Source organism: Protopterus annectens, chromosome 4.part0 (assembly GCF_019279795.1).
Source record: "Protopterus annectens isolate FY-2018-M chromosome 4.part0, PAN1.0, whole genome shotgun sequence".
NCBI lineage: Eukaryota > Metazoa > Chordata > Ceratodontiformes > Protopteridae > Protopterus > Protopterus annectens.
The window spans coordinates 1,298,131,682-1,298,154,840 of NC_056733.1; the positions used below are offsets into that span (position 1 = coordinate 1,298,131,682).

Genomic DNA, 23,159 nt, shown 5'->3' on the forward strand with positions numbered 1-23,159 from the left:
ATATATATATATATATATATTTTTTTTTTTTTTGAAGAAATCTTTATTTCAGGTAGGCAACACAGAACAGTGGAGTAGAGAAGGACTGGGAGAGCAAGAAGGGGAAATGAGAAATCAGTCAGGGTTAGAGCAGGGACAGAGCCAGTGAGACCATTGTTTTCATCCAAACAGGTATGTGATTTGTATGTCAGAAATTAATGTGAATATAATAAGATTAATTCAACAGGAAGTGATGTAATTTGATTTGATTGTGAATGCTATATAAACCAGAGCAATGTTTTATTCTGCTTGTTCTGCTGAAGTCTGCTTTGACAGACAAAAGCATTAAACAACAGAGTTATTAAACCGCTTTTCAACTTTCAGCAGTAGGATTCACTTAACTATTGTTCAGAAAGTGTATGTTGCTGCAAATCTTATTCCTTTATTAACATTTTAAGAGAATTAGAGTGATAATTAAAAACAGCCCCTGACTTTGAGCCTTTGTCCCCCTCCCCCGAATTACTTTTGGCTTTGTCAAAATTCTTGAGTAAAGAAGTTGAGATGCACAATGGTGACACAGCAAAAGTTGACAAGTACTGGAAAGGTATAAGAAAGTAGGAGAAGAGAGCAATACTTTTGACTGTGGAAATCTTTCCAGTACTACAAGTACTGAAATGAAAATGATGGAAATACAGTTAACATTGTATTAGGATTCTACTATCAAACAATTAGGGACTGTGGTTATTCAGTGAGACAGAACATGAAGCAATAATGGCTGTACTGGCTGAATGGACTATTTCTCTTCACCCCATTTTTTAATTATTTTTCTCTTCTGCTTGAGTAGCAAGATACATCAGTTGCTGTCTTGTGACAGCTGCACCATCGAAATGAGATGAGGGAAGTTAAGCATTCTTTTCTCAGATAATAATAAAACAAGCAAATGCAGCTGATAAAAGCCAGAATTATGTAAGCAAAATATTTTTTTCCACTTCAGTCTGCTTATGCTTACATTACTATGCAAGAATAACTATAACCCAGGAAAACTACATTCTGTTTCCTCTCCTGCTCAGATATTTGTTACCCTAACTTGTTATGTTAGGCTTTGCTTAATTCTGTTCTGCAGACACTTGACACATGACATGAATAGGGTACTTACTGCATCAAAAAAGCCTATACCAGTTTCCAAGATCTACAAAAGAAATTACTCAAATTAATCTTAATCCATAATACATGAATTTTCCCGATTTATCCTTGTTGTCAACTTTACCCTTTAATTCCTCATAATTCACATTATTTATTCATTTCAATAATCTGGACACAGGCAGGTGACATAAAATTGGTCTGTTTGTTTCTCGTTAACTTTCACTTTCATCTGAATTCAAAGGAGGAGTGGCACAATGCTGCAGGTGTTTGCATCACTGTCTTAGAGCACTTGGTTCTTTGCCTAGTGTGCCTTCTTTACAGAGTCTGACCTTCCTCCCTGTGCTGCGTAGGTTTTCACCAGGGTCTCTGGCTACATCACACTTCTCAAAGACATGTAGATAGCTGGAAGAGTGACGTGTGTGTGTGTGTGTGTGTGTGTGTGTGTGTGTGTGTGTGTGTGTGTGAGAGTGTGTGTGTGTGTGTGTGTGTGTGTGTGTGTGTGTGTGTGTGTGTGTGTGTGTGTGTGTGCGCACGCGCGTGTTCTGCAGTGGACTGATTCTCTGCCTTACACCCACTGACAGGCTCCATCTTCCCCAAAGCCCTGAATATCATTATGGGTAATAGAAAATGAATGAGTGTATTCAACAGAATGTCATTAACATCTTGAATTAATCCTTGTAACCCCAAGTTTATATAGTAAGTGGATCAAGATGTCTTTTACCTGAGTTTACCGTTTAAGTTTAGGAGGTCTCTGACCTCTTGGTAGGCTTCTAGTGAGTACCTCTGCATATGTGGGTTTAATTGTCACAACCTTATTTTGTGTGAGAAGTGAAGTGTGTGTGCTGGCAACCTGTTTGCTGTCTGTTTTGTTGTTACGTGAAATTTCATACTGTAACTACACCTCTCACATAACATATTTGTTTTAGGAGTAAGTGGTTGCCAGTATACATGAGGCAATTACTACATTGGCTCAGCATGCCAATGTCAATCGAGCTGGCCAGTGAAATGGGAAACTGCCCATCCATTATAGCAGGCTTTTTCTGTATGTACTATTAGGGACGGGAGTGGGTTAGTCTGACTACCAGAGATGGTTATTCTATTGAAAGCTATGGATGATAAATGTGGCAACGCTGCTCAGTGTGCAACTGAGTTACCTGTAGTGCAGTAGCAAAACTTGTGAGGACTCCATTGACAGATGACTAGGTAAAAATTGAGTTTCAATGTGTTTGCTTCTATATAGGGGACTACTAGCCCATGTTGCAAATTAAAACTTTTAAGCTAATCTACCAATAGGAAAATACACAATGAACCTTCCTCCAGCAATCCCCAGCTCAGACAAGGCTGGATCCACACTCTTTTGCAACAAGGGTGCAGGGGAGCTATTCTTAATATAAGATAGCTGCTTTAGTGCTCTAGCGTATCAATAACAGGCTAGATTCAGAAGGTCTGAATCTCGTTTATGCCATCTAGGTATCATAACAGTGCAAATCAAGTGCTGAGAATTGCAAAAAGTAGAGCCCTTTTGTGTATTTCCCAGCTCAGACAGACCAGGTAAACACCTACTGCCACCAGATGAATAATCCCAGTCCTCCTAATGTTAAAGCACAGTAAAGGAGTTTCTGGAGTGAAGCTACCACAAACTTAAAAGGTACAAAATGCTACTACAAACAAAGTTAAAGATATGGAATGGATAAAGCAGTGTACTTTAAATAGATTAGAAAAGTGTGATTATTCAGTGAAAGTACTTTGCTTTGAATAATGAGACAAGAGCCACTCAATTGTACAAAATTTATAAAGGCACTGAAAAACAAGATAAGCTGATTAATAAGCCCTCCAGCCCATAATACTACATTCAGAAATCTCAGGGCTTTCCCCAACCTTAACAGACCAAGCTACCTCCCAGTGCACTGGATGGAAAACCACTGACCTCTTTTGATGTAAAAAAACAACTGTTTGCTAGAGTGTAAAAATACACTACGTTATTCAACAGCTAGCTAGCTAGCTAATGAATTCAGATCAAGTAAAACAAAGAGAGGCAAAATACACTTTTTTCAATATAAGGACAAGGAAAGGCAAACAATTCAGGATATCAACAGCAATGTAGTAAGGGAGGAGCTTACTGAACTCAATTTACAGTAGGGTTGGGCAGCTTAAAATCACCATGTTTAAAACGCAGATCATCAAAGGGAAGGGTGGGTCAAAAACCTAGCAGTGCTTTAATTTATGAGGGCTTGAAATATTTTCAGACAAAGGCCCAGAATTTCACTGAGTATTTAAGTTATCACTCAACAGACAATTCAGCCATTGAAAAAATATGCGAAATGTGCAGTCTAGATAATTTAAGTGTCTACTTCTCACACACAATAAAAACACCAGGCCAAGCAGATTTCCTAAAACAGAAAACAAAATGCAGCAGGTAAAACAGAAAGCAGCTCTATCAGTCACAGACAAAAAATATAGGTTTACTTTCCTCATCCAGCAGGGACTCACCAGCAGTGCTTTAGTCTAGGCAGGCTTGAAATATTTTCAGACAAAGACAAAGGCCCAGAATTTCCCTGAGTATTTAACCATCACTCAAGAGACATTTTAACCAGTGAAAAAAAACATGTGAAATATGCAGCCCAGATAATTTAAGTGCCCACCCCTCACACACAACAAAATTACCAGGACAAGCAGATTTCTTAAAACAGAAAACAAAATGCAACAGGCAAAACAGGAAGCAGCTTTATCAGTCACAGACAAAAAAATATAGGTTTACTTTCCTCACCCAGCAGGGACTTACCAGCAGTCCTTTAGTTTATGTAGGCTTGAAATCTTTTCAGACAGTCCCAGTTATTATCAAATATCTTCCTAGGTATGCAAACACTACAGGGTAACTTTGCTACTAAGAAGCCTGCCTCTGTGATACTGTTTCACAGTATCTTTTTTTCAATCAAATAAACCTAAACAATAAAAATATTTAAAACACTTACTTGAATGGCTTTGGTGGCAGAATGCTTATACGTGTTTTATCCAAGATTTTTCGGATTTTGTTTCTCCCACCTGACACAGTGTTTGCTTTAATCTTCTTACTTCCTTTTTCACTATGAAACATTTGCTCCATGTCCCCAGGAAGGTCTGGGATTGAGTAGCGATTGTTCTTTTTTTCTGCAATTTTGGGTAGATGAGGGGCATCATTTTTTTTCTCTTGTGTCATCCTGATTAACAATTCCTTAAAAACTGTAAAATAATAACATAGGTATTTCTTAAAATTAATTGTATTGGTAATGTGCAGATAATTTATTTTTTGCCAGTACAGTTTTCTAGTACAATACCCAGTTTCACAGAAATATCAAGGAACATACTTGCAGTGAAATATTTTTTAAAAACGAAACGTAAAAGTAAAAAATACCATATTTAAGAAGACTATAATGGAAATACCACTCTTTATGACACAAAATGTGTCACAAACTTCACTTTGTAATGTAACCCACTGTCCTAGGATTCACAGGGATTTGAACATAATGTAGTCTCATGACCTCCAACACCTTGCCAATACCCACCCTCAAGCTATACTCCATTTCTCAAGGAGGGATAGTCCAGATAGTCTCATGGTAAATTTCAGGGCACCCATCCAGTCACAATGTATCACACTGTTTGTCCTGCAGAAGCAGCTTTTTCTAGAGATGGGGAAGGCACTGCATAATTAATCCTTCTCTCCATAACGTTCTACTTATCTGCTGATGAGGATTTAGGTCTCTGGTTCCAGTGTTTGCTAAACTATTCGACTTGTAGAAATAAGAGATCAAGGACAACAGCGTCTATAATGGAGAAGTAGGTGAGGCACAGACTGCTCCCCAAGAGTCTATAATAAACTGAGTAAAGGACAAAGCTTCTAGCCTCTCTTGGTAGCTCAGGGTCTTTAAGCCTGACACCTCCTTAGGAACCTCTGGGGTTTCTTTAATTGTTTGACATGCCACAAGAGAGTCATCATATTCCATAATTAGTCTAATCAGTCCTGTACACAAGAAAACAATAATGTCTTTAGATCTGGATGGCTTACCCTTGGCTAACAGCTGTGCTAAGCAGAAGGTATTTCTGACTACAGTTGCCACACGACAGTCTAAGAAGAGGGAACTGTCAGCCCAGGTACCCAAGTCCTGACTACATTTTCTTGTAGCAGTTGAGTACTCTCTGTACTATATACTGAGAGTAGGGGTTGTTTTATCATCAAACCATTTCTCTTCATTCAGAATCCTATGCCCCAAACGACAGTTACCAATACCTGAAAAGTTTTATTAGCATCTCAAAGCTGGATCTAGGACTAATTAAAGATGACACATTTCAATGAAACTGAAACGGTCGAGCACACTTTCGCAAAAGTGCTTTTTCACTGAAAAAGCACTTTCGCGAACGTCTGCTAAAAAAAAAAAAAAAAAAACAAAGTCATGATTTAAAAAAAAAGATAATCACATTCATGCAGGGGGGCAAGCCCCCCTGCACCCACATCCCCCCTACTTTTATATTCTCACTCCCAGATCGCACTACAGTGGGGAAAAAAGAATATTCTCTTATCCCCACTGTGCCGCAATCTCCGCAAAACCATTTTCTCATGTTTTTTCTTTTTTTTTTTTTTTATCTCAGTTTCGCAAAAGTACTTTTTGGTGAAAAAGCACTTTCGCGAAAGTGTGCTCGCCAGTTTCACTTTCGTTGAAACCTGTAGGTGATCATTAGTCCTAGACCCCTCAAAGCTATATACAGTGCTTTGTGTTACTGCTCATCCCCCTCCTCTATATGCTGGAGCTTTTCCTTCCAGGCCTCAGCTGAAAAGTTTTTTTTTGATTAAACCCAGTTGGATAAACCTGGTAAACAAATGCAAAACAAAAGATATACACAAATAAATATATTTAAAGTATTTATATTACTTTCAATGACTGCATGGCATATGGTGTCAAATGTTTTGGCTAGGTCAAGGTATGCTGTATAAACAGTACTTCAATTGTCAATGGCTTATGTGACCTAATCAAAGAAGATAACTAGTTTTACTAGGCAGGATCTCCCTTTAATGAAGCTCAGTTGTTGGGGATCTAGCTTACTGAGATTTCTGATATCATAATGAATGAGCTCAATTACAATATATGCCATAACTTTGAAGATCAGGCTTGTAAGTCTGATGGATCTGTAATCAGAACGGGCCATTATAGACCACCCTTGGATAGGGGCTAAGCTTAGGTTAAATAGTTTGATGAGAGGTTTGGCAAGGCTATGCTTGGTGCTATTTATTAAACACCCATGTATGTTGTCAGATCCCATGGCTGAAGTATTTTTGATCTTTAATAGCACATTCAGAATATATTTTCCTTGTTGATAATATGGAGATATAAAGAATTCTGGGATATGTGGAGTCTGGATTAATGTTTCAAGACTGATTGCACTAAACTTGTTTGCTAGTATACTGTTGAAATCTACTGGGTTGAACTGGGCACTCCCATTTAGTTTAAGCTCTGAGCACAACTGGGTATGGTTCCTTAGTTTCTTAAAGCACTTAAAGAATTTGTAGTTATCCTTAATTTCATAAACCAGACTAAGTTTATGGGCTGCTTCACTAGTCTTAATAGTATTTTTCAATTCCCTAGTAAGAGTTTTATACTACTCTTGTTATGAGGAGTTTTGCATTTGCTTTATGTTGGTGGACCACCAGGGTACTTTATTTTTGAATTTCCCATTCTGTTTCCCTCTGGTTTAAATTCTAAGTCTATTTTTTGTCTAAGTTGGTTCAGAACTCCTTTGGAAAGCTGACTGCTATGTTAGCATCCAAGCTGATGCTGTCAAATTTGAATTTTGAGATATTATTATATAATTTTATTAGATTTACCAGTATGAAGTCTCTAAATCTGAGATGTTAGTTTAAGGGGCTTTGAAGATTTTAAAAGCAACTACCACAAGATAAAGAGAAGAATGAAACCATTAGTACATAAGCAACACAACCCCAGTACTCAAGATGTTTATGAATGACAGCTTCTAACTAATAAAACAAATAGGTCTCCCAAACATCATTACTCCTTAAGTGCAGAAGATAAGACTAGAACCCAGTGACAATCATGCACTACAATTCCTAAGCGTACATCCATATCAAGGTGTCATGAGGAGATAAATTCAGTACACCAGGAAAAAGGCAAGAAGAAGCAAGGACGTAAAGCAAAGAGGTGAATGGACTGTGTGAGAGAAGATCTGTGACAGTCAGGTATGAGTGTCAAAGAAGGTAGGAGAATGGCATTGAATAGAAAGAGGTGGCAACAGTTGACACGATACCCCGACCACATGTAGAAAATAGGGAAAAGAGTGTTGAATACTGATGATGATCAGTACACCAAAACTCTCTACAAATAAAATTCTACTAATAATTGGCGAGACTATAGTCAGACACACAGATTCTACTTTCACAACACTGGACAAGAACAAGGTAATAGTAACCTGTCCTTCAGGTGCAAAGATCTGTGACATCTCAGGGGCCATTGAGACCCTTAAGCTAAACAAAAAAGACAATGACACAGTGGAGGTCCAAGGTGGGTATGAGCAGTTTGGTACGCAAAACCCTGACGGGATAAGTGGAGAGACATATTGGAGCTCTCCATGTATGTCACAAATGCAAGTAAGACTTTGATATTGAGTGGAATCCTTCCTTCTCCAAGAATGATGCCAAAGTACAAGGAAAAGATGAATAACTAGCTGAATTACTGGTGTCATTTGAGGAGGATCCAGTATATGCATCTTGGGATGAGAAGCTTGACAGCTCTACTCATTTTGCCAAGGTTTGTACATTTTGGCAAAAGACCTTTCTGCCCTTGCAGTATCTTTTTGTTAGATAGAATCCAACTATTGGACCTCCCAACTTAAATGACAAAATAAATCAAACACAAGATCACATCAAGACAATTCTGCTCAGTGTCAGAAGTCTAATTAACAATATCTGAACCTTGACGCCCTCCTGCATTTAAAGTGCATTTGTGTGTGCAATTACGGAAACTTGGTTTAAACTCCCAGAAAACACTCCATCTATATCTTTACCATGTGTGACATCTTTATATTTGTTAAAGACCACAGTACATCTATGCCGATTACTAAACACCCACAAGTAGAATTTATTGAGATATAAATCACACTAAATATGACAAAGTATCAAATCCTAGCATGTTACAGCATCCCCTATAACTTCTGTAAACATGTTAGAGTCCTAAATATACTGGATGAACATTCCATAAACAGGAATGCCATTATCCTGGGTGACTTTAATACATGTTGATAAACTGGGATACCTACGCCTCAAATGTAAGATATGCCCACAAATTATTATTTCACAAACAAAAACTCCTGGGACCAAATTATGAAATAACCCACAAGAGATGAAAATGTTCTTGACCTAGTCCTTGCAAATACAGCATTTGTATGTATTATCCCACTGGTATTCCTGGTTAAGCCCAACCACAATCTGGTAACCTTCACCTCCAAATTCTCCAAATCTAAAGATGTTAATATCACAGAACTCACTGAATTCAAAACCATCTACAATTCTAGGATGCAATCTTTAAATTTAAGTATAGCATTACAACCCAAGATGTTGATCAAACAAATACTTAGGCAAGCAATTTATATGCTCAACTAGATAAATGTATTAACTTGACAGTCCCAGCTAGATATAAACAAAATTCGAAGTTCAAGCCCAAACTAGCCCAGTGGTCTACAAGCATAAATAAAGTATACAATAAAAGAAAAAACTCCTTTGAGTAGTCACCAGATACAGGCAAATATCAACAAGTTAACAAAGAACCTGAAAAATACCATCTGGAAAACAATGTCATACCATGAACTAGGGCTAGCATTGGAAGCTAAAGACAATTACAAATCCTTCTTAAGATATGTCTAGGAAAATAAGGAGTAACACTCAACATTGATCAGAAGTTATTCAAAATGACACTACCTATTCTGATCTAGTGGATATTGTCACATATTCGCAAATTTTATTTTATTCATTTTATATTTGTTGACCGGAAAGTCCGACTGGATGCATGTCCATTTTCAGTGGAGGCCCGGGGAGAAAAGCTCCACAGTTAAATTTTAAGGAAAATATAAGTTGTATACAAAAGCATTCAAATTTACATAGTACCAAACTTATCACTGTCTAGTAACATAGCATTGAAGCTTAAGATTTAACACATTTACATAGACTGAACACATCTTTTACAGTTTTAGGTTGAGGCATTACATAATTGTGAACAGTGTTAGTAGGGGTTGCACTTTTTGCTTTATACAGTTGACTTGTGAGCAAGTTAGCCACAATAAGGAGTACAGCAACAAAGAGAGCAAAGATTAGACATAGTAGCGAGTATAGTAGCAGGAGAAGAGACAGAGATGAGAAATTTGATAAAAGGTTAAGTAAGAAAAGTAGGAGGAGTAAGTAGCTTAACTATAGAGTAAGAGTAGAGGGAAATAAATTTAGTATCATTCAGTATCAATTTCACCCTTGAGTCAATTATACAAAGCTCATGCATCCCTGAAAATCTCTGACCTCCATCATCAGTTAAGAGCATTTATTAAAGGTACTCTCGAAAATAAAAAAAATACCTCTTCCACAAGACCATATATAATATACGTGGCTGCCTGAAAAACAGTACTAAGCATGCATTGGCAGAACCAATCCTTAATCTATTCAACCTGAGCCTAGGCACTGGCTTTGTCTTCAAGGTCTGGTACACAGCTGTTGTGATGTGATTTCACAAGAGTGGTCCCACCACCAGCCCCCGAAATTACAGACCTATTATTTTGATGAGTCTGATTTGTAAAGCTATATAACACATTATGTCAAAAGTCTTAACATACTTAATCCTCAACAGTCTGGCTTTGTAAAGGGTCGATCCTATAAAATGAATCTGATAAACTTCTTTGAAAGGGTAGCGCAAGCCATACTGACTGTAAATTGGGTGTCACCCTTACATCCCCCCTCCGACAAACAGAACTCCAGCTAAGCTTACACTTGTTAGTAACTTGCGCACAAAAAACAGGCTCAAGCTAAATTCTAAAAAGTGCAAAATTCACACTAGCGTTCATTAAGCAATCCCTTACTCCTGCATATGGTACACACAACACACTACTTCAAAATGAGAATGTAGTTAACAGACCTGAGAATATGGGTAGATAAATCCCTCTCCTTTGCTCATCTACTATCATCCAGAGCTAAAGAAGTCCTTATCCCTTGTATTCCACATAGATTAGGACCATCATATAATACTGTGACTCTTTTGGGTTGTATCCTATTAGACGTATCAAACAAATGGTGAGATCACAGAGATTAACTTACAAGATCAGGGTCTTAAAATACCTGAGATATCAGGAAGGACAGAAAGCAGAGTGCCTATATTCAGTGTTATTAGACTCTTAGGGTTATCTATGCCTTGCTTTCCAAGCCATTAGGAATTCTGTACTCCAAGACCTCTTATATTGCCCACAAATCTAAACATCCTACAAAAAAGGAGGATCAGACATCTAAATATGTATCAGCACACAAACAAAACATTGTGGAGAGATAACAGTCATCATGGAGAGTGTCCCACTCTTCTGGAACAGATGTCCACTGCATGTCAAGCAAGGTGAGACATTATCTTCCTTAAAACCAGAGCTAGATAACTGGATGGGAATTCACAAATTCACCCCCTAGCCAAAATGACCTATCCTTCCTTGAAAAAGGAGAGGTCTAAGGGTAGGCACCAGCAAGATGTAAATTGTCACTAGGCCCATTCGCCTTGTATTTCCTATGATCTTATGAAAATAATGAGCCTGTTTCACCTCTGATCTGGGAACCCTAAGGAAGTTACCAAAACCTACACATATATCTAAAGCAAACAAAAAACAAGGTGCCAATGTAGTGCAATTGCTTTGATTTGCTAATGGAATATGACTACTAAATACTGTTCTTTCAAATCTGAGTCTATCAGAGGACATGCTGTTTTCAACATCTGTTTGGATAAATAATTAAAATCTCATTAATCTTATACAAAGTTGCACAGAATGGCACTGCATTCTTCATTTACAAGGCGTGTTTGACTGTCAGTCTTGTAAATGCTAACATAATCTACTGCTTCTCAGCATGTTTATTAGAGTAGTGTCTTCTTTAATGTTACAGTGAGAAACAGATGAAATATTTCTTAAAACACTTTTATTAACCTCACATAATACCCAGTGACATGTATAACATGGGTACACATACAAGTATAAAAGAGAAAACAAACCATCATAAAGATTTTTCTTTTTCTTACACTATACTTATATGGTTTCTTTGTTAATAACTATTATTCAGTTTAACATTGCATTGATTGCACGTCTTGCCTTCCTTGAAATTTCAGTCCTCCTCCTGAACATTATTCGACATACACTTTTCCCTCAAATTTCATTTATTTCTATCTAGTTTGCTCCTTCCCTTTTCTAAAGATGCTTCCAATTATTTTATTTCATTTACACTCATTTAAAATATTCAATAATTCTGCTACAGTTGGTTTAGTTCTTGATTTCCATTTTCTATTGACTTGTTTTTTTTTTGGCAGCCAAAAACATTAAACTTAGTAGGGCCTTACTATGTCTAGGCAATTCAGTCTCTGTATACCAGTTCAAAAGCATTATTTCCTTAGCTAAAACAATTTGCTCCACCAAACTTTCTGACAGAGTACCCTAAAAGGAATTTTTTAAATTACCACCTCACTGCATTCTGAAAAAACATGTTCCCAAGTACACCTCTCTTTCCCATTACACTTCTGACAATTGCTGTCTATCAGTGGAAAATTCCTCTGAGGTTTACCTGGGGTATAAAACTACCTATGAAAACACTTTCGTGCAAAAATCCTAAACCTTTTACATTTTGTTACACACTTGGGAGTCAAATAAATATACCCCCAGTCTTGTCTAACCTCCTGTAATCCATTCCTGTAGTTATCATGCATTATTTTATATGTCCTAATAATTATCCCTTTTTAACTGCAGCATTCTGTTCTAGAATCAGCTACAAACTCAACCATTGCTGGTCTTTCAGGTAACACTCCCCTATCCATTTCTCTTTGCCAGCTCTCTGTTATCAAGCCATACTACGGAAGGAAGTCTCCATTCAGTCCAAACTTCTGCTTAGCCTCACCCCACTATTCTATAACGTTTCTCTCCCTAATTATTTATTCCCAATACCTTGATTATTTTGCTAATTTTCTCCAATACATTTCAGCTTCCTCTTGTCCATTTTCTATACCCCTACTTGTAGTCATCTCTATTGGTAAATTCTTCTTTCTCCATTCCTACACTTGTATAGTTGTCAAAGTACTTTCTGCTACTTTGTAAATGTAATATTTTGTATGGTTGTTATTGTTTCCTTAAGACCCTGCAACAAAAATTCTCTCTCCTTATTTCTTGAACTGCCATTCCACCCCCCCCCCCCACACACACACACAAATTTCCACAAAATTTCCTTGCACCTTGATTTGCGATCTTAGGCTTGTGTTATATAAATGAGCCTTAACTACGAAGCTCTAAAGTACTCATTCAAATCTGGTAATCCCAAGACACTTTATTTGGGGAGAAGCAATTTATCCCACTTAACTATTGCCCATATCACATCAATTCTAAGAGGTCACAAAAGGTGGTGTCATCATAGGGGGAATTTGGGGAGCCTTCCACTTCATTAAGGTCAGAATCCTTGGTAAGACACTCCTCAGGAGAGTCTAAGTGCTTCCTCTTGCACTGGCTTTTCTTATGTACCCTAGTAGGGTGGAATGCCGGGGGACGGGGCAAGGACTGGTGCCAAAACTCTTGTCTCAGAGAGACAGGACCCTCTCTGCAACATCAAAAGTTGACCCTGAGGCCAGATGGCTGACAAAAGAAGTCCCAAACCAACCGCTAACCAGGTTAGATCCAAAATTGAGACCGGTCCTCCTGGCAGACTTCATAGATCTAACAGAACCCTTAAAAGGTGTCTTTTCCTGTCCAGCCAAAAACAAAGGCACTCCTTGGTCCTGAAAGGGAGAGCCTCAGACCTGAAGGAGAGAGACCTCCAGAAAAAATTCAGCTGAAATAAAGGCAAGAAAAAATGAATGAACTTTGCCCAACACTGGACCCACATAAAGCAATGGGGTTGGAATGTAGTGATCCGAGGCAGCGGAATAATCTAAAGACAGATCCAAAGCTAGAGCTGGAATCATAGTCAAAACTAGGAGAGATCAGAGCCAGGAAGGAGCCATTACTGAAGGCAAAACAGTACCTGGAGTAGATGAAGGGGTTGGGATCTTCAGTTCCAGATAAGTCCCAAGGGCAGAATCCATAAAACACTTATAGTATTCTATCTCTCCGTCTGTCTCTCTTTTTCTCTTTTCTTCTCTTTCTCTCACTTAACTTTGCATTTCTCTTCAAGTTTCTCTTTAGATTTTTACTCTTTTTCAGAGTCCTTCTCCATCTTCTTCTCCTTCTCCGTTTTTTTAGCTTGAGAAGGAAGCTTAATTAAGGGGTCATGAGAAACAAGAATTATACCCCTTAGAACTACCTTGGTCCTCCTATCAACTAGGGCGCTAGCTCCAAAAGCTGCAGAGGCTGAACAAACTCAGAGTCAAGATGGGCAACGTCCAAACAATATACACACTGGTCATGTATATCGGGGAAGTAACTTTTGCCCACACACAAGGCATTTTTTTTAAATCCAAGTGCTTCTCCTTACTCAGGCTGAAAAGGTTACACAAACACACCATAACTACTAGAAAGTTTAACACTACAACCATAAAAGTACATTAACCATTGGAAAACTCTAACACTATAACCACATACATAGCAAATTTATATATATATATATATATATATATATATATATATATATATATGGGTCATGGTCTGAACATCGAAAGTACGTTTAAATGAAACTTACTTAAGCAGCGAATGCACTTTCGCGAAAGTGCATTTTATCGAAAATGCACTTTCAAAAAAAAAAGAAAAGAGAAAAAAACAACAACGCGCAGTTTGCATGTAGATTTAGTTGTACATCAACATGTAGTGTTGATTGTACAACTAAGCAAATTGCTGCTTAGATCGCGGTACAGCGGGGATAAGGGAATATTCCCTTTTCCCCACTGTAGTGCGATCTCAGAGTGAGAATATTAAAGTGGGGGGTAGGGGGCATAGCTTATCCCCCTGCATAAACGTGAGTAGTGTTTTATTTGTGTGGATCTTTTGGTGTGTGTGTGTGTCCCCCCCGCGAAAGTGAGTTCACTGGGAATGTTTTGCTGAAACGTACTTTCGATCTATCAACATAGATCCATATACATATATATATATATATATAAATATACATACATATATATATATATATATATATATATATATATATATATAAATATACACATATATATATATATGCTAACAGGCAAAGAAAGGAGGAAAATGTCAGGTTAAATTCATGCTGTAGCATGCGCACACATACACACACACACACACACACACACACACACACAGCAGCTCAAAAGAGCAAACCTAAAACAACTGGCAGAAAAGGAAGACTCAGTATAAAAATAATAATACTACAAGGACAAGAGAAAAGCAAGAGCTAAAAAGCAAAAACTCTACTCAGCTGTAGTAGTTTTGGAAATGTATCGGACACTTGGAAGCAGCAAACAACTCTGAGGAGGATTAGACACATAGGTTACTATGGCAGAGAAGGTGGAGCTTCAGAGATGAAGACTTCGTGAAGCCACAGTCAGATCCAATTAGCTCCAAAGTCCCACAGAATGAGATGGACAGAAAAGACGACATTGGAGTTTACTTTAAGAAAATAACATAGAAAAATCACCTATTGTTCAGTTTCATGTTTAAAGGACCTTAAAGAGATTAGTTATTACAGTGGCATAACCACATTAGTATTTAACTGAGTTGCATCCGACACCTTCTCTTTATTTATTAGCTGTTGTGAACACATAGTGGCAGACAGTGTCCTTGCTAAGCAATTACTGTGTCCTAGGCTTGGTAAGAACACATACATTATGAGGATGAGGAAGTAAATGCTCCACTCCTGCCTCTAAAACCCTTCACTCTCACCAATTCTAACTGTAAATTAATTCCTTCAGTGGCTATGAAGAGTGAATCTGTACCCTATCACCATTGTCTCATAAAATTTCTTTCTGACTAAACTGGCTAATAGCTGAACTCTTAGCCTTTTTTAATTTCATCAACTAGATTAAGTGCAGCACAACAGTGACAGTGATTTTGATACCAGGTAATGAGAGTCAAGAGACTTGATGCCAACCTTCCAAGTTATTCTTTGACAAATTAAATGTGCACAATAAGATCTCTTGCAAGAGATTTTTTTGCACACGTTTTCCGTTCAAGATATTAGAACTTTTGACCACTGACATGAGCCACTGCTGAGCAGCCCAGTATCCATTGGTGTGTGCATGCACACACTAATTAGCCGCCTTTGTCTCTGCCTTCCCTCTTCTCCTACTCCAGTCCACAGCTACTCCCCCCGTGTATGACTTTTACAACTTCAAAACTTCTCCACCAAATTATCACAACCTCAAAAGTCCTTCCCCAATCCACATAAGGAATTATGCAAGCAATAATGCCCAACAGGGTTTGTGTTACTGTGTAATAACGCCCACCCAGAGGTGTTATGAGGCCCAACACCTCAGGCAGAGAACCTCTACACCCCTGGAAAGGCATTAATTACACATTAACACACACCCTGGAGGGCATTACTGCTCTTAGAGAATGGGCTCCCTGTAAAATTGTGTGTTTTACTTACTTATTTTTATTGCTATTTTTTTATATATTTTTGATGTAAAATAGTTCTCTGCCTAATGTTTCAAACTTGCTGTAATAAATGTTAATGGTGCTGAAGAAAGGATTTTACATCCAAAATATAACACTTTAAAAAAATAGCCAGGTATTCACTTTATTTTTTGGTTTGTTACTCCTAAATTGTTTGGTTCCTTGGCAGTCACTGAAGACTGAAGTTACTAAATAATGATATAAATTAGAGTTTCAGACTTTTATTTCCTTCAGAAAATTTATGCTAACACAAATTCTTTACTTAAGCAACTTTGTAATTTTATAAGAGCAATATTTAAACTGTTTCTATTTTAGAGCCTTTGTTTCCCCTTTATTTTAAGCTTTATCCAGATTTCTTCAGCTGAAAGGTGCAGAGATATGCAAACCTCTTTACTGCTGCTGCGGCTGCCAGTAGTCAACTCACTCACTCACTCACTCACTCACTCACTCACTCACTCACTCACTCACTCACTCACTCACTCACTCACTCACTCACTCACACACACCTATGCTTCAAAAAAAATCATGTTAAAGTAAACCGTTACTCTAGCAACTTTCTAAGTTTATATGAGCAATATTTAAAATCCGTGCCTATTTTCAGTCCTTTGATCCCGCTATTTGTGTTTCTGTCCAGATATCTTGTGTCAAGAGGTTGAGAGGTATGGTCGAGAGGTATGGAAACCTCTTAACTGATGCTGTTGCTGCCAGGGTAAAGCTTGATCGCTCTCATTCTTTCTCACACACGTGCGCGCGCACACACACACACACACACACACACACACACACACACACACACACACTCTCTCTCTCTTCTGCTTTTGTACACGTGTTCACTCACACACACAGACAGCAACATAAACACATGCAGACACACACACACACACACACACACACACACTTTTTTTCTGTTTCATTAAAGCGCTGATTAGCAAGTGTAAAATAAATGCTCAATTGATCTCTGTCTCTCTTACCCTCACACATGCATACACTCTCACACACAAACATAAACACACACACACGCTTTTTAACTCAATCAATCTCTGTCTCTTTTACCCTCATACATGCATTCACTCACACACAAATACACATGCTTTTTTATTTTAATTTTTTAAATTTTTTATTTTACACTTGCTAAACAGCTAAAGCGCTGCTCAGTGAACGTAAAATAATGATGGCTGTTTTTTTTCTGTCCGAGCGCCATGGCAGCTTATATGCTGCCGTGAAGCACTGGGCTCATTTTTCAGTGGGCATTACTTGTACATTAATACTCTGCTGGACAAAAAGAAGCTATGTACTTACCATAATGTTCCATCTGTGTTGTCAGTCTTCATTCTCTCCTCACAAATGGGTTCGGATCTGATCCAGTGGATCTGATTTGGCTGATGCTACAGCTCACACCCACAAGATCTCTCGAGCTTCTCCCTTACCCACAATGCACCTTGCCAAATACCTCAAATCTTGTTTGCTGCTATAAAATGTAAAATGACAGAGAGAGAAAATGAGAAGCTATGTCCAAAGTCATGTAAACATATAAATATATCCAATCAGAGACCATGAAACTGCTCATTCTTCCAGAAGTCATGGACGGGGCTAGTTGGGAGGGGATGTAAGGACAGAATGAAGATCAACAACACAGATGGAATGTTATGGTAAGTACATAACTTATTTTTCTGATGTTGTCAAACTTCATTCTATCCTCACAAATGTGTCCCTAGCTACTTGAATCCAGGGTGAACTCAAGGAAGGATATTCCTGAGCACCATAGAGCCAAATAATGCCCTACCTCTGGAGACCAGATCTAATTGGTAATGAGTAATAAAGGTGTGAGGAGTAGCCCAAGTTGCTGCTGCACAAATATCATCCATAGACATTCTAGATTGGAAAACTGTGGAAGAAGCCACAGATCTAGTAGAGTGTGCTTTCAAAGGATGTGGGAGAGGAATGCCTAATTTATTATGGATAAGGGGATGCAATTTGTTATACCACTTTGATAGAGAAGTTTTTGAAATTGATTTTCCAAATTTTGATCCAGAAAAGGAAACAAGCAGTTGGTCTGCTTTCCTGATCTTTTCTCTACTGTGCAAACAGAAACAGAACTGTCTACATCCATTAAATGCAAAATGGATTCTCCTTTACTGGCAAAATTAGGAAAAAATACTGGTAGATTGACAGAACTATTTATGTTGGATTCTGGCACGAAGAAAGGACAGGTTGGTACATAAGGTCACTATGTCCTTAAGAAAAAACAAGTATGGATTTTTGGAATATAATGCTTGGATCTCAGAGATTCTTCTTACGGAAATGATGGCAACCAAGAAGATAGTTTTCCATGAAAGATATTTAGGGTCACATGCAAAAGCTGGTTCAAAGGGAGGATGTGTTAGAGACTGCAGCATCAAGTTCAGGTCTCATGGAGGACTAGGGTCTTTAAAATGAGGCTTTAGAAGGAGTGTCCCTTTCAAGAAGGCCTTGCTCAATTTGTGAGAAGCAATGGGTGTGCCATTCAACACTGTATGGCAATTTGAAATTGCTGCTAACTGTACTCTACTGACTGAGGTACTAGCACTGTTCTGAAAAAGATTAGCAAAGAAATCTAAGAGGTGATAAATAGAAGCTGAAAAAGGGTCAAGTTAATGTTGCTGAGCCCAGATAGCAATTTTTTTTCCATTTACTTAAATATGTTTTCATTGTTGATGTTTTATGGGAAGACAGAAGTATACTTCATACAGGAGATGAGAGCATAGGCTGTCTGGCTACTAAGGGAACTGGAGAAGCCAAGCGGTCAGCTTGAGGTTTGGAATATCCTGGTGTGACATGCCAGTCGGGTGAGACAGGAGATCCGGAGTCAGATCTAGGTTCCATGGTGGTTGAACCAGGTGAAGCTATAGAAATGGAAACCAAATTTGGGGAGGCCAGTAGGGAGCAAAGAGGATCACTGTGCTCTTCAACCTGGCAGCGTTCTGTAGAAAATTTGAAATCAATGGGGTTGGTGTGAATGCTTAAAGGAAACCGGGAGGCCAATCATGAAGTAGAGCATCCCTCGGTGACTGTCCCCATGGGGGAATTATGGCAAACTAGCTGCTGCACTTGTTGTTTAGGGGAGAGGCAAAAAGACTGCAGCATGGCTGGCCCCATCGACAGAAAATCTCATCTGCCACCTTCTCATTGAGGGATCTCTCATGTGCAAGTAGTATGCACCTGCTCCGCTTGTCTGGATCAACATTGACTGGAACACCTGCGCTTGTGAAACCTCCACAACCCACATAAACCTCTATGGATTTACTCACATCATAACCTCCCCCACCAGTACAGGAAAACCCAATAACAAGGAAAGTACCCTAGACTGGATACTTGTCAATACCCAGCTTCAAACTTATAAATCAGGCACTTTGCCTAATGACCTAAGTGACCACTGTCTCACCTATGTAATCAAGCTCAAAGTAGACTGCTCCTACCAACCCACCTATAGAACATTAAGAAACAACAAGGGGGTGTGGCCAAGGATGAACACAGGATAGCAGCAGATTTCTTCAGCTCCACCAATTTCACAGCACTGACAGGAAATAATTACTTTAAAAATTAATTTATGAAGTAATTTTCTTTCTAAATACATTTGGAATATCTATTTCTTGAATAATATCTAAAAAAGAAAGAAAATTTTAATAATATTCCTGTCAGAAATCACTTTGGAAATTTTTCTGTCAGCTCCTCTGTTTGAAATGAGTTCCAGTAAGACAAATTCTCAAGATTCCAGCATTAAGAAAGAACTTCAGTCTCTGATATCTACAATCCAGCAACTTACTGCTAAGATGGATAAACTGGATAATAAAACTGATACCTTCATAGAAAAAACTACAAAACAAATAGACTTGTTACATATAGACTTGCAACAACAGAAGACTCGGATAACAGGTATAGAAGAGACTGTAAATGACATGGAGAATAGAATCCAAGAAGAAGAAATCAACATTGAGTTTTTGCTGAAACAAAACACACATCTACAAACTAAGCTTGATGACCTGGAAAATAGATCTAGGCGCAATAACATTAGGATTTTTGGACTGCCAGAAAATATTAAAGGTAACAATATTACTTCTTTTTTAAATACATGGCTCCCTAAAACTTTAGACTTGCCAGAAGCATTTTCTTTTGGTATCGAAAGAGCCCATAGATCCATATCTAATTCTAACTCTAACAAAAAGTATCCTAGATCAGTTATAGTTAGATTTCTATCATCTTTTGATAAAGAGATGGTACTTAAATCTGCTTGGGCTAAAGCATCTGTTAAAATTAATGAGGCAACTGTGCGTTTTGACAATGACTATTCTTCCTTGGTAATAACTAAAAGAAAAGTTTTTCTGCCATTAATAAGGGAGCTTAAGAAAGCACAGTTTAAAACCTACCTTCTGTTTCCTGCTAAACTAAAAATATTTCTTCCTGATGGCCCTAGAATTTTTGAAGACTTAGACTCTGCATTGCTGTTTATCAAAAAAAAATAAGATTTTGGATAAAATAGAGGAAATGGAATGGGCTAGTCCTTCATTAAAGAGGTTGGCAACAGAAGCTTCATGGAAGACTTCAGAGAAGAAAAAAAGACTAAAAAACAAATGACTTGTTCTATGTTTTTCTTTTTTTCTCTCTCTCTTTTCTTCACTATGAATCTTTTTAAATACAGTTACTGCATTTTCAGAAAGCCGCAAATATTCTGAAAAAGATTTAATCAAAGTTATTTTCTGTGTACAAAGAACTGTTTTTGTTTCATAAATAGTCAAAATATCTGAGGAACTAATAACAAGCTATCAATCAATATGTTTCTCTTTGTGACAAAGAGAACCAAGGTTAGTAATTTGATACATTTTTTTCTTTCTTTTCTTTTATTTTAAATAATGACATTATTTTTAGATTATGCATTCAGTAAGGGGTGGGGGAGGGTAGGGAGAGAAGTGTAATGAAAATATGATAAGTGGAATAACTTATTTATTCCTTGTAAAAAAGTATATATGCTGTTTAAATACTATTGCTAATTATATTCCCATGATTCTATTGCTTATACTTGTTTACAAATAATCTGTCATGCTTTAATTACTAATGATTAGAACTAAATAGTAGTAAATAATATGTTTCATATCTATCTTTATTAATATAAACAGCAAGTAATATTCCACTGTAGATACTTTTTATAGCTTCCTTTTTTATTTTTTTTTTTTCTCTTACTCTCTTTTTATTTTCTACTCTCTTTTTTTTTTCTGTTCTCTCTCTCTATTTTCTTTCATATAAGTACATTTACATGCTTTTGATCATACTGATACAGTAAATAATAAGATTTGTATAAAAATTGAATAGGGGCATAAATAATTAGTTGTATTATATATTAATAACTGTGGGCTTAGTTTCACTGTCATAGAGGCTGTAATAACTTGTAAAATACTTTGCGAAGGTTTTGCTCTGTTTAGCTTCATTTATATTGCTAAATGAATGTCAGTCACTTGCTTTTATCAAAATTCCCGCCAGAATGTAAGGGAGACAATTTGGGATGTGGGTTACCTCGTGAATAGTGTCCTCGAGTTGTTTTAAAAGCTTCAACACTCAGAATTCACACAGAGAAGCTGAATACAGTCAATTTGAACTTTGACCCCTGAATTCACACTGACACATCGCAGATTCAAGAAGAACACTCTACCAGGAAGTAGAACTGCTGCAAATGCGACTCTGCGATGGAAAATAAACTCTATAACATTTAAATGTGAGTTATTTTTTATAACTACTTACTTATCCATGTTATAATTTATAAAATATGAAAGTTATAATGATTTTAAATGATTCAGTATCCCATAGTAAGCAAATGTGATATTTTAGAAGGCATAGAAAGTGAAACATATATACATATGTTTTTGAAAGTTTACTTGACTGCAACATATTAATGTATGCAAAAACTTATGATTTAAACATATACATTGCTACAATTCATTTGACTTATCTAACTGACAAGCATAAATATCATTATGACTTTATCTTAGAAGAAGTTGTCATGTGACATATTTTAAAGCAGCAGTTCAGATATATAAAATACAGATGGCTTTCTTCACAATAATGCAAGTATATCTGGGAATTTACATAGCTATGCAGTATGATTTATAACCATTTCTATAAATATAATATTTTATTTTACTGGCAATAATGAGTATGAGAAAAAAGCTTTGATGCAAGTAATTTAAAGTCTTTTGGAAGCTGTTAACTGCATTTCTATGACAGAAAATAGGTACATCTTAACATATGTAATGTCTGAACCATAATAGCCTAAGTTATTGACTTTAAATGAACATCAGAACTTATTTTTGCAAACTTTGAATAAATTAATATGTAGATATGCCCTCTTTTTTTTTCTCTCTCTCTCTCCCTCTCTCACTTCTTTTATTTCTCTCTTTCTTCTTGTTTCCTAATATCAAGTTTATTTGAATGCTATTTGATTATAAATGTATTATATTAAATAGATGTACATAGCAGTATGAATTGTTTTTAAAAGTTTCTATTTGTTTATACGATGCTGATTTATCAAATGTTTAGCTTTGTCTTACTAGATAATCTAATTGAAAGTTGTTAATTTTAGTTAATAATAACTAGTATTAAATTGATAAGGTGGCAGCTGAGGTACTGCTGCTTAGGGTAGGGGGTTAACTTGAGAAGTATGTGCTACTCAAAGTTGGAGTTTTTAACGCCAGACTGGGTGCAAGGTTTAATCCTTATATTATTTTCTTCTGTTCACTGTTGTTTGTATATAGTTCTGACATCCAAAATACATTTTGTAAGCTCATTGTCACTACAAACAAAATCGAATCTTATACAAAATCCCATAAGAGATTCAATAAATACAGCTATATTTAAAGGTACACCTAAAGGAGGAGGTATAACATTATTTATTTTGTTAATTGTTATTCTGATTATAAGTTTTATATGTTTTAAAAATGCCAAATGACTTCTCTAAAAGGAATTTCTTTAAACATTAATGGACTGAATAACCCATGTAAAAGGGCAAGCTTAATAAGATACATTAATTTACATAAGGCCAACTTAGTATTCCTTCAAAAAACACATCTCCTGAAAAAGATACTGATAAATTAGCCACAAATAAATATACAGTATTGGTTAGTTCAGAGCACACTCAGAAAAAAAGAGGAGTGGCTATTTTATGGAATAAAAGTATGCCCATTCCTAAAACTATT

General features: G+C 36.9%; 1 protein-coding gene across 1 annotated transcript in view; it reads right to left on the reverse strand.

The window, feature by feature from the left end:
• LOC122799847 (rap guanine nucleotide exchange factor 6-like) overlaps window positions 1–23,159 on the reverse strand; it is a 1,724,571-nt gene that overhangs the window by 201,776 nt on the left and 1,499,636 nt on the right. Inside the window, exon 11 of the mRNA XM_044069180.1 lies at window positions 4,095–4,341. Within this exon, the coding sequence (XP_043925115.1) occupies window positions 4,095–4,341 (247 nt within the window). The remainder of the gene's footprint in view (window positions 1–4,094; window positions 4,342–23,159) is intronic.